The sequence below is a fragment of the Kogia breviceps genome, chromosome 2 (genome assembly GCF_026419965.1).
Source record: "Kogia breviceps isolate mKogBre1 chromosome 2, mKogBre1 haplotype 1, whole genome shotgun sequence".
NCBI classification, from domain to species: domain Eukaryota; kingdom Metazoa; phylum Chordata; class Mammalia; order Artiodactyla; family Physeteridae; genus Kogia; species Kogia breviceps.
In genome coordinates, this window is record NC_081311.1 from 142,391,777 (window position 1) to 142,409,706 (window position 17,930).

At 40.8% G+C, this 17,930-nt stretch overlaps 1 protein-coding gene across 4 annotated transcripts in view; it reads left to right on the forward strand.

Annotated features, from left to right (window-relative positions):
• The window catches only part of MAP3K20 (mitogen-activated protein kinase kinase kinase 20), a 170,411-nt gene that overhangs the window by 106,953 nt on the left and 45,528 nt on the right, over positions 1–17,930 (forward strand). For all 4 annotated transcript variants that reach the window (XM_059054546.2, XM_059054547.2, XM_059054543.2 and 1 more), the window contains exons 10-11: positions 6,342–6,448; positions 15,461–15,596. In XM_059054546.2, coding sequence (XP_058910529.1) covers positions 6,342–6,448; positions 15,461–15,596 — 243 coding nt within the window. The remainder of the gene's footprint in view (positions 1–6,341; positions 6,449–15,460; positions 15,597–17,930) is intronic.

The window sequence follows — 17,930 nt, forward strand, 5'->3', positions numbered from 1 at the left end:
TTATTATCCTCATTTTACATATGAACACAGAGGTTAATTAGTGAGCTCAAGACCACACAGCTAGTAAGTGGTGGAGCTGGAGGATGAACCCAAGCCAGCTGACATGAGTCCCTGTGCTTAACCACTACACCATATTGCCTTTCTAACCAAGCACCAGGCAAAGGTAGCACTTCTAGAGAATCTTGATAGCACTCCCTGTGGAGTTTCAGTGATGTTTTTTAAGCTATCACAATAGAGTTGGAGAAATTCCAAAAATTAAGGCTTTCATGTGGTTATCCCATTCGAGCATGAATGATTCATTTCCTTTCCCTGCAAAGATCTGTTTAAAAGACTCTTACATACATACAGAAATGTTTATAGGTAAAATGATAGGCGAGTCTTGGATTTGCTTCAAAATAAAGTGACAGGAAATGGATGACGGTATAGATTAAATACCGTCATCCATGATAATTTTTGAAGTGATAGGTATATGGAGGGTCATTCTATTGTTCTATTTTCTCGTATGTTTGGAATTTTCCATAATAAAAAGATAAAAAATAAAAAAGATACTCACAGATTAAATATTGGAATAAGAGAGATACACTCAAGGGACTTCCCTGGTAGTCCATTGGGTAAGACACTGCGTGCCCAATGCAGGGTGCCGGGGTTTGATCTCTGGTCGGGGAACTAGATCCCGCATGTGTGCCGCAACTAAGAGTCCGCATGCCACAACTAAAAGATCCTGCATGCCGCAACTAAGGATCCTACATGCTGCAGCAAAGATCCCTCGTGCCACAACCAAGACCCGGTGTAGCCAAAAATAAATAAATAAATAAATATTTTAAAATAATAATAATAGGGGGCTTCCCTGGTGGTGCGGTGGTTAAGAATCTGCCTGCAAATGCAGGGGACATGGGTTCAAGCCCTAATCCAGGAAGATCCCACATGCTGCGGAGCAACTAAGCCCTTGCGCCACAACTACTGAGGCTGCACTCTAGAGCCTGCAAGCCACAACTACTGAGCCCACGTGCCACAACTACTGAAACCCGTGCTCCTAGAGCCCATGTTCTGCAACGAGAGAAGCCACTGCAATGAGAAGCCTGTGCACCGCAATGAAGAGTAGCCCCCTCTCACCGCATCTAGAGAAAGCCCGCATGCAGCAACAAAGACCCAACGCAGCCCCCAAATAATTAATTAATTAATTAACATAATAATAATAAAAGAGGTACGCTCAAGAAAGGAACTAAAATTTTATAGTTCAAATTTGTCCAATTTTTCATGGAAACAGGTGTATTACAAACTGACCTTTTAAATAGAGATCTAAAAAGAAAGACTTAAGAATGGAATTTCTCCCTTAATTTAAATGCAGTTCCTGTATGACCCCCAAGAAGAATGAATGATGATAACATATACAGCAGTTCCTCGGTATGGGGTGGGGGGTGGGGGGGCGTCGTTGGTTCCAGGACTCCAGTGGAATCCACAGATGCTCAAGTTCCGCATATCAAATGGCGTAGTTGAGTCAGGAACCCCCCCGACCATCCTCGGGTTCAATAGCCTGTTCGAACTTGGGTTGATTGAATTCACCAATACGGAAACCTGCGTTTTGTCTAGCGGGAGGAACTTGTAACACTCGGTGAGTATTGGGATTGTGTTAGTATCACACAGAATTCATGTTGAATCATGAGTAGTGGTTTTCAGCACACTGTTCCACACCACAAGCAAGAGCAGCTGAACACCAAGCACAGTAGCGCAGCCAGTAGCACAGCAAGGGACATGGACCCAAGAGGTCCCTCCGCCCCACGTGCTCCCTGTTGGCTGGGATGAGCGGTGCTTTGTCTTGGAAGAGTTTGTTGCTGGTTCTCCCCAGCCTTGTGCGTTTCACCTTTGGCCTGGTGAACCAGCAGCCTCCATCTGCTTTCACTCCTGTTCATCAAACTACCCTCACCCTTTTTTAAAGAGCCCTATATTTACTTAGTATTGTTTTTTATTAAGGAATTTAACAGTTTTTAAACTGTTAGTATTTTTATTTAGGTTTATTACTGTTTCATTTGGGTTTTTTGTTTGTTTTTGCGGTACGCGGGCCTCTCACTGTTGTGGCCTCTCCCGTTGCGGAGCACAGGCTCCGGACGCGCAGGCTCAGCAGCCATGGCTCACGGGCCCAGCCGCTCCGCGGCATGTGGGATCCTCCCGGACCGGGGCACGAACCCGTGTCCCCCGCATCGGCAGGCGGACTCCCAACCACTGCGCCACCAGGGAAGCCCTCGGGAAGCCCTCATTAGTTTTTCTATGACAAAGTTGATAGGTTTTGAATGGTCTGTCCTGTCCCTGTATAGGCCTTATTTTAGTGTGTGATTTTTTACAATATGGGGATTTTTAAGCAATAAGAGAAATGCTGCACTTTGCAACTAATCCAGTGTAAACTGTAAGTGGCTATTTGCAAGCTTTCTGTAGAACATTTATTTTATACCATTAAAATACTACCCTTTTCATACTCTACCACTTATACATCCATTGTAGCCCAGTAATTTTTGTAGTATTTTTCTCTCTGATACTCAAGTAGAAATTTCATCTGAAGTTATGTGTGCTGAATTAGATGAATGCAACTAGATCTCTGTAATTTTAATTATATTTCAGTATGCAAAGCAGGTTTTGAGTTTCTTAATCAGAAACTCTGTACTGTGTTAATTAAAATTCTAAGAATATACATTTATGGTGTATTAATTAAATGATAGTGTAAACACCTACACAACAAGGACATTAGGTCCAGAGTTGATGCCATGAAGTTGGCATGTCTCTATTTAACATGCAGTAAGCTGACCCTTTTTTAGGGTCAGAGGAGTCTTCTGTTCTAGCCCTGTGAAGTATGAAGAATGTTTGAGATCAATTTTTATTTCCTAAATTCATGGCATTTTATTCTGATATAAATAATATATGCCCTCTATATTTGATTTGATTATGCATCCAGCTCACATTTCTAACTCTCTCCTCTAGACACACCTTACACACCTTCTTTATTCCCTGAACATGTTCTTTTCCTTCTTTTCTTTTCTCCCCTGATTACTTCATCATCAAGCCTTCCCTGGTTATTCTGTTTATCCCCGTCCATACTACTTCTTTTCCAAAACCATAGTCTGGGCTACTGCCTCATCTTGTGCTGTTGCATTTTTTAAAATATCTTTTCTTCCTATATGGATTACAGGCTCCATGAGGGAATAGAGCTAGCTGTTCTCTGTTTCCCTATAGCATCTTCCGTAAATTTAGTAAGTAGATGCACAGTTTTTTGTTGACTCAAGTGGCCAGACCAAGGTTTATTTCCTGAGAGGCACATTTTAGTTCTCTGGCTAGAAGTATATAGCAATTCAGCCAGAAGTTGGTGCCAGTCCTATGCCCATAGATAGAGTTTGGTTAAAATATATTTTCTTTTTTTTTCAGTCCTTAGACTCTGGAGTATTAACACATAGATTAAAATATTCAGCTCACCTATAGAAATATATTCTTTTGCAATGAGGAGGTAGAAATGTATACAAGAGAAAGCTGCTATTAGGTAGATAAATGTTAGATCATTCCAGTGGCTTCCACCAGGTGTTCAAAAAATTTTTTTTGAAGAAAAGAAGGAAGTCGGGCTCCCCTGGTGGCGCAGTAGTTGAGAGTCCGCCTGCCGATTCAGGGGACACGGGTTCGTGCTCCGGTCCGGGAAGATCCCACATGCCGTGGAGCTGCTGGGCCCGTGAGCCATGGCTGCTGGGCCTGCGCGTCCAGAGCCTGTGCTCCGCAACGTAAGAGACCGCAGCGGTGAGAGGCCCACGTACTGCAAAAAAAAAAAAAAAAAAAAAGAAGGAAGTAAAGGTGGGTATTGGCTCAAGTTCTAAAATGATACTTCTAAAGGAGAAAAAAATAATAGTTAAAGCCCTGAGTTTGATAGGAAGTAATGTCTTACCCTCATGTGATAAAACATTTTGAAGTGTTTAAGAGCATAGACCCTGGTTCTGTAACTTGCTTCCTGTGTGATACTGGGCAATTCATACTTATCTGAGACTGATCTTCCATATCTATAAAACAAAAATAACAAATAATGTATACAGATGCCTAATAAATTGTTCTGGTTGTGCCTTTTTAAGTAACCAAAGCCTACATAATACATAAAAGGAACCTAAACCGCTTCTGAGGAAGATCCTAGACCAAATGCTGTATTCTGTAACCAGAATACTCATTAAATAGTAACACAAAATTCTACATTGTTGCTACCTTCTAAATGTTTACTTTGATAATTTCCATCTAAGAGCATATTCTAACTATAAAATTAAGATTTTTTTCAGGGATACTTGCCATCCAATTACAAAAAGTTTTACCTTATCTCAGGAATGATTAAGTGCAGGGAAAATATTATTCTTTGACAATTTGTCAGCTCCTTCCATGAAAAATGAAAATCCTATATCTATTATATAATTAGTTCCTGTACAAACAATTAAAACATTTTTCCTTTTGCCACCTTGACACATGGTGGGAGAAATTAAAATGGGAACAAATTCAAAGAAGACAAACAGAATTTTTTCAAATTTCCTACTTAAGGCACTTTTCTCTTTGCTTATTACAAGACTTAATGTACAATCAGTGACATTTAGCTACTTAAGCTCTCTTTTAAAACACACCCACACATACACACACACCCTTGAAAGAGAACAATAATGGGAGAACTCAGAATAAATATCCCAGTTTTATATTCCTAAAAAAATTGCTTTTCTTAATGTAGGAAGCACTCAAGTCCTGAGAGCAAGCCGCCTCAACATTCTTCCTTGTTTTTGTGCTCCTAAATTAAAATGCATGTTTTAATTGCTGCAACGGTGATTTGTTCAGAAATGGTATAATTATGAGGTGTGATGAAGAGAGAATGTACATCATCCTTTTATTATCTTTCTCCATTTTTGTTTAAACCTTTTGTCTCAATCTTGGCTAGAGTCTAAAGAGATAGACTAGGGTAGTTTTTGCTAGCTAAAGAAATACATCTAACCACTCCTTTTTCAATTTCTAGTAAACAGTACCTGAGAGTTTCCCAGCATCAAAACTAGTTTTAATGTGGAATAAACATTGAGAATAGTGAAGTTATGATGGCTTTAAAATTGGGGAATTTTTCCCTGAGCAACTGGTTTAGGAAATTTTATACGTTCTGCTAGATTAATATGTAGATTTCCCCCAACATTTTATTATAAAAATTTTCAAACATATGGAAAAGTTGAAAGAATTTTGCAGCAAACACTGGTATGCCCATCGCCCAGACTCTACTGTTAACCTTTACTATACTTGCTTTATCACATAGATTTTTTTAAAATAAATTTATTTATTTATTTGTTTATTTTTGACTGTGTTGGGTCTTCGTTTCTGCACGCGGGTTTTCTCTAGTTGCAGTGAGTGGGAGGCTACTTGCGGTGTGCAGGCTTCTCATTGTGGTGGCTTCTCTTGTTGCAGAGCATGGGCTCTAGGCGTGTGAGCTTCAGTAGTTGTGGCTTGCGGGCTCTAGAGCGTAGGCTCAGTAGTTGTGGTGCACGGGCTTAGTTGCTCCGCGGCATGTGGGATCTCCCCGGACCAGGGCTCGAACCCGTGTCCCCTGCATTGGCAGGTGGATTCTTAACCACAGCACCACCAGGGAAGCTCCTATCACATAGATTTCTTTTTTTGGCTTCATCGGGTCTTCGTTGCTGCACGTGGGCTTTCTCTAGTTGCGGTGAGTGAGGGCTACTTTTCATTGCAATGCACAAGCTTCTCATTGTGATGGCTTCTCTTGTTGCAGAGCACAGGCTCTAGGCACGCGGGCTTCCGTAGTTGTGGCATGCAGGCTCAGTAGTTGCGGCTTGCGGGCCCTAGAGCACAGGCTCAGTAGTTGTGGCTCACAGGCTTAGTTGCTCCGCGGCATGTGGGATCTTTCCAGACCAGGGCTCGAACCTGTGTCCCCTGCACTGGCTGGCGTATTCTTAACCACTGCGCCATCAGGGAAGTCCTATCGCATAGATTTTTAAAAGACTTAACTTTTTCCTTTTAGGAGTCCTGAATCATACCCAAAAGAGAGAATTAGTTAGTTACTTTCCTTACCTGGAAAAATACTATAATCATTCCAACCGTAGGCCACACAATAGAAAAATGACATCTGAGTCTATTATGAATAACTGATTGAAAATAAGAAGTATGGTTCCCTAAACCTGAGCAGTCTGACAGTTGTAAAATAACTAAATCAGGACATCACATCATATTTTATTTTGTTTTATATAGTAATAAGGTGACTTGACCTTATTACTATACCTGTGGATTTTCTCTTAAAGATCTACTTTACTTTCTTATGTCCCAACAAGTGATTATTTTTTCTCCTTCAGAAACGGCCATCTTTCAAGCAAATCATTTCAATCCTGGAGTCCATGTCACACGACACGAACCTTCCTGACCAGTGTAACTCATTCCTGCACAATAAGGCAGAGTGGAGGTAGGTGCCTCACATCTGAGTCACATCATCTGACTTTAAGGGATCTTGACTAGCTTCAGCCAGGAAGAGAACCTGGAAACTTGATGACAGTCCTGATTCCTTAGAAATTGGGGCTTTTTTGTGTGTTTTTTGTGTTAGAAAATTTTGGAGATTGAATAAGCCCTCCATCTCATATGTAAGCAAAGAGTGTTCCTCTAAGCTTGTTGCTTTATCATATGTCTAAGTATTTAGAAAGAATATTAAAACAGTATCTTCTGAGTTAAAAGATGGTTACCTGACATTCCTCTGTATACACTCTGTGTTAGGAAACTTTGGCCTCTGTCCAGTGAGAAATAAAAATACTGTCTGCTTGGAAATATGCAGAGCACTGTATCTGTTGATGGAAGAGATAAGGAGACTGTAAAAGCACTTTTAAAAGAAAGCTTTTGATGTTATAAATCCTATTAAATTTTTTCAGGTGTAAACAAACTTAGTAATGAGAGAATTGTATTGTGTGAGTGGAAGAAGTAAGCCCGAGATGAGACATTTGAGCCGGGTCACATGATGCACGAATATAAATAGCATGTTTGGAAGCTGACATAATTCCTCCCTGACTCAGCAGAGATTTAAGTAACTCATCTCTGCTCCTGTTAGCTATGGCAGTAACGTGACGCCTGGCGCCACCTGCCGATGCCAAATGAATACTGCAGGCACTTAAAAAACGACAATCGTTTACTCCTGTGATTACACATTTCTTTGGGCTTTCTGTTTGGTGTTTTACAGTAACCTTCTTTATTTTTTATTCTTTGGGAATCTCTAGGACCAGTGAGTTAAAATGAATTTTTACTTAGTGATACAAAAGTAATACTGTTTGATGGAGTCTAGGTGTGTATGAGGGACTTTGTTCTGGGCTAAAATAATTAAAACAAAACATGTAAGTAATATTTGTTTCCTACAGTAAGAGATCAGCACAAATCTAATCAGATCACTCCCCTTTTAAATCAGTATAAGGAGCTCCCGTTACTGTAGGACAAAGGCCAAAATACTTAAGATTCATGACACCCTCTGTGCTCTTGCCTCAGCAGCCTCATCTTAAAAGCATCATTCTACCCCTTAATTTTTGACGTTGGTCCCTCAACACATGCATATTTCTCCCTCATACCTTGCAAATGCAGTTTCTTCTGTATAAAATTCATCCCATTTCAGTGGCACACCAGCTCTGATGCCCAAACCCAACTTAGCTCCTACTCCTACTACTTCAGATAGTAGCTGAAAAAAGCACTCCTTTAGGGCTTCCCTGGTGGCGCAGTGGTTGAGAATCCGCCTGCCAATGCAGGGGACGCAGGTTTGTGCCCCGGTCCGGGAAGATCCCACGTCCCACGGAGCAGCTGGGCCTGTGAGCCATGGCCGCTGAGCCTGCGCGTCCGGAGCCTGTTGCTCCGCAACGGGAGAAGCCACAACAGAGAGGCCCGAGTAACGCAAAAAAAAAAAGAAAAATGCACTCCTTTAAGGAGGTGTTTCCTGACCCCAGACCAGCTGAGGTTCCACTTTATGTGCCCTGAGAGCATCTCCTTCATAGCTTCTACTGCAGTTGAAATTAATAAGTAGTTCTACAGTCTGTTGTTTAATAATGTGTGTCTCACTGGCTAAAATGTAAGAGGGTCGGATCATCTCTTGTTCCTCGCTGTAACTGCAGCCTCTAGAACATATCTTGAATACCGCAGTTGGTCAACAAATATTTGGAGAAGGAAATACCACGGTGGTAATAATATTAAAAGACATCACAATATTACACAAGAGAATAGAAATATGTAAGTTAATTTGTTTGCTTTGACAAATGTGCTTCTTACATTCATTCATTCAGATATTCATTAAACCTCTGCTGGGGAAAGTGTCCTTTAGGTATTGGGCTCTGGTGATGAGCAGAACTGCCCCAGTGCACATGGAGTGTCAGTATTGGATTACTAAACACAAATATACGAATAACTTTCATTACCATTTTGATAAGTATTATGACAGAACATTACTGGACGTCTGAGTGTATATAACTGTGAAATCTAATCTAGTCTGAGGGTTTAATAAAGGGATTCTCTGAGGAACTGCTGTTTGATCTGTTGGCCAAAGGATTAGTAGGATTTTAATACTACTATTAATACCCATGAGATAGGGAGTCTTTGAAGTATGTCAACAAAATCAGAAAATAGGGGGACAGTTGGTAAGTTTTCTATATAAAAATGTAAAGCCTCCATAAGACCAAAAGCAATACCCACCATCAATACATTTATAAGACAAATGCCATACTGTTACAACTCTTTTCCTATATGATAGATCATCTGTTCTAAAAGTTTCTAGTCTCAGGACTCCATTACACTCTGAAAAATTATTGAGGACTCCAAAGGGCTTTTGTTTAAATGAGTTACATCTGTCAGTATTTACCACATTCAGAATTAGAACTGAGAAAAAAATTTAAATATGTAGTTATTGATTCATTTAAAAGACAATAATAAATCCTGCTTCTGCGTTCAGCCTATGGTACTATCCCACGTCATGAAGCCTGTGGAAAAGTCTGTACACTTGTGAGAGAATGAGAGTAGAAAAGGTAAATCATGTCTTAATGTTACACTGAAAACCAATTTCACCTTTGAAAAGCTCTCATGAGTCCCCAGATCACACTCTAAAACCACCACTTCTGTCTTTAAAATAACATTTTAATTAAAATATCATATTAAAGGGCCTGAAATGGCATTTCACAGAAAAAAGAAGTCAAATGACCAATAAACATGTGAAAAGTATTCAACCTCATTTAGCAATCAAATCAAAGGGAACATAATTTATTCATCAGATTGGCAAAAAATTATATCATGAAAATATCCAGTGTTATACACTTCCTCAGACTTCGCTGGTGGGAAAATACTACCTTTTGGAGGCCAGTTTGGCTATATAGGTCAGACACCTCTCCTACTGCCATTTCATTCCTAAGAAAATAAACGGGAAGGTTGTACAAGAATGTATGGACATTTGTTTATCATATCCTTTAGAATTATAAAACTGGAAATGAGCTTAAAGTGAAATAAAAGATTGATTTGGTTTTTTTGTGGTTTTTATGATTTCAAAAATTATGATATCCCCCCACACAAAATAGTATGGAGCCTTTCATGATAGTACAGATCTGATAAACGATTCAGAAATGGATGCTACGGTCCAGAATGTTCAGAATGATTCCATTTATTCTAAAATAAACACGTATTTATGTGTACATGTATGTGCACATAGAGAAAAGTATAAAAAGGTCAGTGTTACATATCATTGGGTAATGAGATTATGGGAAAGTGTTTTCTATGTGTATAGCTTTATTTTGTATAATAAACCTGGATTAGTTGAATAACAAATTTATTTTTTTTAATTCTTCAAGCTGAAAAGATGAGAGAAATAAAATACATTAATGTATTTTAGTAAAAGGCAAACAGTTGCCTTGGGGGGCTTCCTCATTGGCTGTCTTTCAGGAATTCGTTAATCCTGAGAGCTGGAGAAAGAATATGTCTCTTTACCTGAAGAACTAAACCACAGTTTGAGACGCAGCAGAGCTGTTTTAATTGAATTTGGCAATTGGTTAAAAACGTGGGGAATAATAATAATATTAATTAGAGTAACAATAACGAACACAGCTGTCATTTATCACATTCTTAACCAGATGCTTCTACTTTATTTGGATTATCTTTTTTAATCCACATGGCAACCCTAGTATATACACCACAGGAGCAAGAACTGAGACCTGGACAGTTTGGACAACCAAGATTATACCATGTGAAACAGAACCAGTGCTGGCACCCAGGTGGTATGATCCCGCGGGCCTGCTGTGGCACACACGCTGTGCGGTGCTGTCCCTGAATTTGTGGCCTGTGTCATGCCTTCCACTGGATTCCCTTTTAGCAATGAGAAGCGTCACAGGGGCATGATGGTTTTAAGTGATGATTAGGGCAAAACAGCTATCCCACTCAATGTGCCAAGTGTCCAAAAGAAGGAAATGTTTTGTCAGGTCATCTGGATATTTCAAAGGACAGCACATTCAGACCACTCCTCTCTTTCCCCTGACTTTTATCTGGTGTGTGAAACCGTGCGTCTAGGGTCCAAAGTATGTGTAGGAAGTTAACAAGTATCAGTGAAGTCGGACTCCCGTCCTGCTCTGGTGTTTCTGGCAAATGCTTGTTTGCTGGTGGAGCTTCCTCTACACATAAACCAGATGGAACATCTAGTCTTAGAAACTTAAATGATTATTCTGAAAATTCTTTTTAAAACTAGGTTATTAAAAACCACGTGAGGGGCTTCCCTGGTGGCGCAGTGGTTGAGAGTCTGCCTGCCGATGCAGGGGACACGGGTTCGTGCCCCGGTCTGGGAGGATCCCACATGCCGCGGAGCAGCTGGGCCTGTGAGCCATGGCCGCTGAGCCTGCATGTCTGGAGCCTGTGCTCTGCAACGGGAGAGGCCACAACAGTGAGAGGCCCATGTACCGCAAAAAAAAAAAAAAAAAAACCCACATGAACTATGTCCTTTCCTTTTACCTAATAGGTGATAGGCAAGAAATCTAGTGTCAGACCTTTCCTTGTTCATCACATCTTCACCTTGTTTCTCCTCCTATTGACTTATTAACAATAGTGGCCACGAGCATTAAGAACAGAAAATGTGTAGTCCTCTTGGTCGTGTTTTCAGTTCTCATTGCCCTTGGTGATTGTCTGCACGCCTGTGGTCACCTGCACTGAATGAGCCTCATGTCGCTGTGATAGCGCATTCAGGGTCTCTGTCTCTTGGTAAAACGCTCTGCTGGTTGCATTCTTCCTTGGTGATCAAAATATTCTTACTCTGGCACGCCTTCTTAAAAACAAAACACAGAGATTTAAAAAACTAATCTTTGCAATTTGGATTTTAGCACAAATCATTTAATATATAACACTAAATGTAATATATATATTATCTATTTCTCATGTAATATATATATAACTGTTTATATGAATTAATCTTTCATTTCAAAGTAAGTTTCTGTCTAGTAAAAGAAGACAATTATAGTTCATTGCCTATTTTTGACATAGGGAAAATTTTCATCAACTTAAAACATATTAGACCCCAGTGAAAACACTTCCCGGTTGGTGAGCACACTGATATCCAGGGAGGCTGATGTTGCCCTGAATCCATGTGAAGAGGACATGGAGTCTAACTCCCTCAGCCTGTATTTCCTGTTGGGGGTACTGCATTTATATTTGGGGAACGTCACACTGCGGTCTGGAGAGATACCTCTAAGTCCCACATGCATCCCAGGGCAGATGCTTAACTAACTCACACCTGAGGGTTTTTTCAGTCTCAGCCAAAGGACTGGGTCAGAAGTACTGAGGCAGAGAAGTCTTGGTGATTGTTTGATTCAGCTAAGGACTCAGCTTTTATCCATCTCTTTCTTCTGCCATTCATAATATCAACTTCCATCCTAAGGCTGGAAACTTGATGGCTGCAAGGAGTCAAGCAACTTTCCAAGGAAGAAAAGGAGATACCTTTACTGATGGCTTTGTCTTATGAGTGAGGACACTTTCCTCAGAAATCCTTCTGCAATCTTCTCTTCATGTCTCACTGAGCAGAGTTACATCACCAGCCATTCCTGAACCAGAGTACCAAGGGGATGAATTACCCTTAGACCAAGCAGACTCACCTCTGGGATTTGGATCAGCCTCGCTGTGGCATATCACTATAAGGAGGAGGGAGGCATACTTACGTAAAAGTGACATTCTTTTGGTAAAGGGTTACGTTAAGCAACACAGAATATACAAAGCACCAAGGTTACAGTAAGAAAGAGCACAGTGGCGATGTCTTAGCAATCATGACCTCTGAAAGCCACCGTGGAGATCGCATCTACTCTTTTTTTTTTTTTTTTTTTAACATCTTTGTTGGAGTGTAGTTGCTTTGCAGTGATGTGTTAGTTTCTGCTCTATGGCAAAGTGAATCAGTTATACATATTAAAAAAACATATTAAACTATATTTTTAGAACAGGAGGGTTATATAAGTGCATCAGCCAATGCATTTGATGCAAAACAGTGCATCAAGAAAAACAGAGGGAACAGCCAGGGGAGCAACTGTCTTTGTGTTGCCCTCCAGGTTTGGGTTACATCTCTCGTGGCATAGGACCTTGACCACTGCTGTCAAGATCCCAGGGCGTCTGGAAAAGCCTCGTTGGGGAGCATATTTACTCAGTCAGTTTTTGTTTTTCTGCGACAGCTCTCAGCTTACTTAGCTTACGTAACTGTTGATGTATTTTCCAGAAGGGCTCAAAATCAGAGTGGGCTCCCAGAGCTGGAACTTGAGATGAATCCTTGGTTTAAATTACAAGTGAGATTGAATGTGTTGGCCATTTACCCTGATCAAAAAGAACACCAGTGAGCTCAGTCTTCCTGGCAGAAGAGTTGGGACTGGGCTTGGTGGAAGCACCACGTGGGTAGCAGCCCAGGCCCCTGCCATATCCCACTGAGTGTGCCCAGCTCTGCTGCCTCCTTTTCTCACCCTCTCATTTATTGAAGATGGCTCATTCTTTCTTTCCTTTTTGTTACAAAAGTTTGTTTTGTTTTGTTTTGTTTGCGGTATGCGGGCCTCTCACTGCTGTGGCCTCTCCCGCTGCGGAGCACAGGCTCCGGACGCGCAGGCCCAGCGGCCATGGCTCACGGGCCCAGCTGCTCTGCGGCATGTGGGATCCTCCCGGACCAGGGCACGAACCCGCGTCTCCTGCATCAGCAGGCGGACTCTCAACCGCTGCGCCACCAGGGAAGCCCTGCTACAAAAGTTTTAACCTAAGGTTTTCTACACTGTGTTTTTTCCTTAATCCTCCATTTGAAAAATGAAAACACTTATTTATAAATGGGCATAATCTTTTGTCTGAAATATCAGGGATAAAATTTGGATTTTATGATACAGTCATCATTTTGAAAGATGGCTGATTTACTGCCTTTCCTTAGGGACTCTGGTGTGACTTGACTTACCTGGCTTTATAATTTTCAGATGGCACCAATAAAAGGGATGGGGTTGACAGCAGAGGCTTTTCCACTTACTTTTCCCACCTCCCTTGCTCTGAGGTACTTTGCAGACAGCCAGGGAAGTAAAACGTGGAGCCCAAGTCCAGAAACACCTCAGTAGCTGTTCTCGGAGTCGGGTTTTGCCAATTAATACCCAGAACCTTTTTGTTTTCCTTTATCTGCTTCTCATCTACAAGGGCATTGGGATTAAGCTGTCCACTTATTCTGATTTTCCCTGGACATAAAAAGGCAGACTTTGGCCACATACAGTCATCAACTTAGATCTGGGGGCATCTACCTTCTGTAGTCAAAGTGCCAACCAGGATCGCACAGTCGGACGTGTAGGTGTGTCCCAGGGGCACATGGGAGCAGCTGTTGGCTCAGCAGCTAATCTCCAACTGGTTCCTCTTTCCAGTGCCTTCCTTGTTCTGCGTCCTTCTCTCTGCACCTTCGCTAACCCTTCCTTCCCCCCTTTGCTCTGTTTCCTCTCCTCCTTTCCCTCTTCTTCCCTCCCTCCCTCTCAGTCTCTCCTTCTTTCTCTCAGTCTCTCATTACTGTTGCTTTTCTCACAGGCTCTTCATAAACTGAAGGGGAAGAACTTCCAACTCTCAGAGCATAAATTTTGACTTAAACATGATGACAGCCCTGAAGGAGAGAAAAACCTGCCCTGAGCCATCTTACCAATTTCAGTTTCTATAAAGGACAGGTCTCTGTAACTGGACATATCGCTCCAGGTGGTGAAGATGGTCAGCCCGTAGAGACTAAGGAGGGAACTAACTTGCTTTTAAAATTATTAGAGTTAAAAGGAACCTTAGAGTTCATCTGGCCCAGGATTCCCACACTTGCCTGATTGTCAAAAAACGACCTGGCTCTTTTATCAGATAATGGAGATTCCTAAGCCCTACCCAGCCCTCCTGAATCCTGAGCTCTGAGGAAGGGTCCTAGGAATCTATGTTTTGTTGTATGTTTTGCCCAGGTAATTATTAGGATCAGGCAAGTTGTGGAGCCCTGGTAGAAGATAACTACCACCCCGTACAACTGAGGAGACTGAGTCAAGTTAATCAGTCAATTACTTGAGCTACTCAGCAAATAGGCTAAGGTGAACTTACTAGTGGTGTAACAGTGATCATCTAACTGGAGTGTCATTTTCCCATCTCTCTCTTTGTGAGATTACTACCTGTTTCTTGGGGCTGTAATGAGAATAAGATGAGATAATATATAATAGAGCCAGATGACCGTAAGCTTTTTTTTTTTTTTTTTTTTTTTTTTTGGCTGTACCGTGCGGCTTCTGGGATCTTAGTTCCCTGACCAGGGATCAAACCTGGGTCCACGGCAGTGAAAGCCCAAGTCTTCTTTCTTTTTTCTTTTTCATAAATTTATTCTTACTTACTTATTTATTTTTGGCTGCATTGGGCCTTCGTTGCTGCACGCTGGCTTTCTCTGATTGTGGCGAGCAGGGGCTACTCTTGGTTGCAGTGCACGGGCTTCTCGTTGCGGTGGCTTCTCTTGTTGCGGAGCACAGGTTCTAGGCGTGCGGGCTTCAGTAGTTGTGGCTCATGGGCTCTAGAGCGCAGGCTCAGTAGTTGTGGCTCACGGGCTTAGTTGCTCTGCGGCATGTGGGATCTTCCCGGACCAGGGCTCGAACCCGTGTCCCCTGCATTGGCAGGTGGATTCTTAACCACTGCGCCACCAGGGAAGTCCCAAAAGCCCAAGTCTTAACCACTGGACTGCCAGGGAATTCCTGACCATAAGCATTTATTAAATGGCTAAACCAAGACACCAGCTCCATAGCTCAGGCCCCACCCAGTGGTTCTTCACTGCCTGTTGATTTTGAAGGATATGAAAGAGTTCCTATTCTCTGCTCGTTTACTCTTTGGTTTCAAAGCACAGGTTTAGCCTTTTCCTTTGATTAAGCATTGTGATGGACCCCTCAGCATGTAACACCTCTTCAGCAAAGTTGAGACTTAAACCAGTTATATCCCTGTGCAGGTGTGAAATTGAAGCAACTCTTGAGAGGCTGAAGAAACTAGAACGTGACCTCAGCTTTAAAGAGCAGGAGCTCAAAGAACGAGAAAGACGGCTAAAGATGTGGGAGCAAAAACTGACGGAACAGTCCAACACCCCGGTGAGTGCTCCCTGCAGGGTTCACTGATCCCGCACTTAGGAGGCTGGCTGAGCATGGCAGCATGGCACCCCTCCCCACTCCCCTGCTGCCTCCTTACTTCCTGCCTCGTGCTTCTACATTAAAGGGTCCACATTTATATGCCCGTAGCGCTCCTATCTCTTTTCAATTAACAAAATGCCAGAAATTTAGAAGGAAAGCTTAGCCTATTTCTGGCTCTTTCTCTGAGAACTGTTATTCTGTCAGTGTGTTTGTATATTAGAATTACAAAAATAAAATTCAGTGTATTTTCACACCATCTGCCAGATCCCCAGAGCCTGTGCCTCAAGGCTGATTAACTCTTTAGAGTCCATGGGTAATTAATAAATGTTATACCAAGGCAGCTAGCTGTCTGAGAAAGTCGTTGATGTGTCAGAACTTAACCGAGTTTTCCTTCTAAAAGAGAGCTAACTTAATGACCTATAAATGACGAGAATTACTATTCCTTGCTCAATTTAGGGTCACAATCATGGGCAGCAAAAGATCGGAAAAAGACTTCTCTCAGGACAAGCTTCCAGTATTTACTCCACCAAAAAATATCTTGGTTTTTTTCCAAGTCCTATATTTGGACTAAGATAAAAATTCTTTGTAAGGATTTTGCTACTTACCATGAGCTTATATGTTAACATGATATATTAAAGTCTAGTCAAATTTCAGCATTCTTCCCTATTTTAAATAATTTTTTATTTTAGGAATTAAGTATAAATTTAACATTGGCTTTTCCAGGGTTTTTAATGTGCAATATATGTCCACTTTAAGATCACAAGTAATAAGATTTAAAGTACACTTGTTGTGTACTTTAAATTCATTTTTGATAGTTGCTATGGCGATTGTACCAAAAAAAAAATTCTTAAATGCCCTTCACTTTGTGATCTTCAAAAAACTTTCCTATTTTTAAAAGTCTTAATCTCCATTTAGCAGCCAGTGCCCAACTGCAAAGTATTTTCCAGTGTCTAAAGAATAAAATAGTTTGCCTCCTTTTCCAATTTATGTGGAGAAATAACCTGATTTCCAAAAAAGGAAAATACAGTGAAGTTAAATGTTTATTATCACATTTAACTTTTTCAAAAATGACTTTGGTTATCCAGGGAATCCCGAAGTAAGAACTGAATTGCTATGCATAAGACTGTCATGGGACATTAAAACAGTACCATATCTTATAAGTTCAGTGAATTTTAACTTGGCTCTCAAGAAAGAAGTTAAGGAAAGTTTCCTGTTCTGGTTGAATTGGTACCAACAGGCAGACTCAGAAGGCATTACTTTAAGGATCTTCAAGGGAACACTGCTTCTCCCAGAGCTGATGAGAGGCAAAAATATGGCCATCTTCTGAAGTCTGAGAGTTGTGGGGATTTTTAAAGTACATTGAAATCTTAAGCTATAAAGCACTGCATGGCTTGACTCTTTCTAAATGTAGCATTTTAAGAAAAAACTTCAAAGGACCCATTAAAGTATGCTTTAGAACCTTTCTTTAGTTTACTGGCATTAGTTTTGCTAAGAAATTATGGGCTGCCTTGCACATGTTATTGCTATTAGTAACGCAATTGTATAATAAATGATGAAAAACTCTGAGTGCACAGTAGGTTGTATGCTTGCATTTTAAATGCAGAAAACTTTCTGTAAAGGAACTGCTCTGAAGGCTACCATCTAACAATGGACAGCATGCAGCACGATCTCAATGAGATTTTCTTCCCTTTTTTTACCTATGAAGGCTAAGTTTTCTTTCTGTACAGTACTTGCTTTTAATGTCTCTTCTTAGAGCTGGTATTTCTGAAGGAAAGGTTTGTGCTCAGGTACTTTATAAGTAGATATTTTCTTTTATCCTCACATCAGTTTCTAGTTGACTTTAAATGAGGTTTCTGAGAGACTGATAGAAAAGACCTTTTTTAAAAGGAAGCGACTGGAGGTTGAGGTTTTCTCTGTGTAGCCTCATCTTAATTATAAAAGTGTAATCTTTAAGTAACGTCATAAAAAATTGTATTACTGCATTTATTTCAAGGAAGGACACTGCTTTCTTTCCTGAAATTAAAACATTAGTTAAAGATATTTGGGAAGGTGAATTTTCCATACACAAATATGAACAATGTTTATTTTTAATGATTGTTGTAGCTTGATGTAGAAATTTTACTTCTTTTAAAAATAATAGCTTATTTGAGAGGCATTTGTTGAGATCTTAACATAATGTGAGGAAAGACCTATGAAATAATAAAATAGATAAGCAGCAAAGAGATCCTGGGAGTATCTAACAATTGAAAACAAATTTGAGAGGCTGGGAAATTTGACTGCAAGGAAAGTAATAAC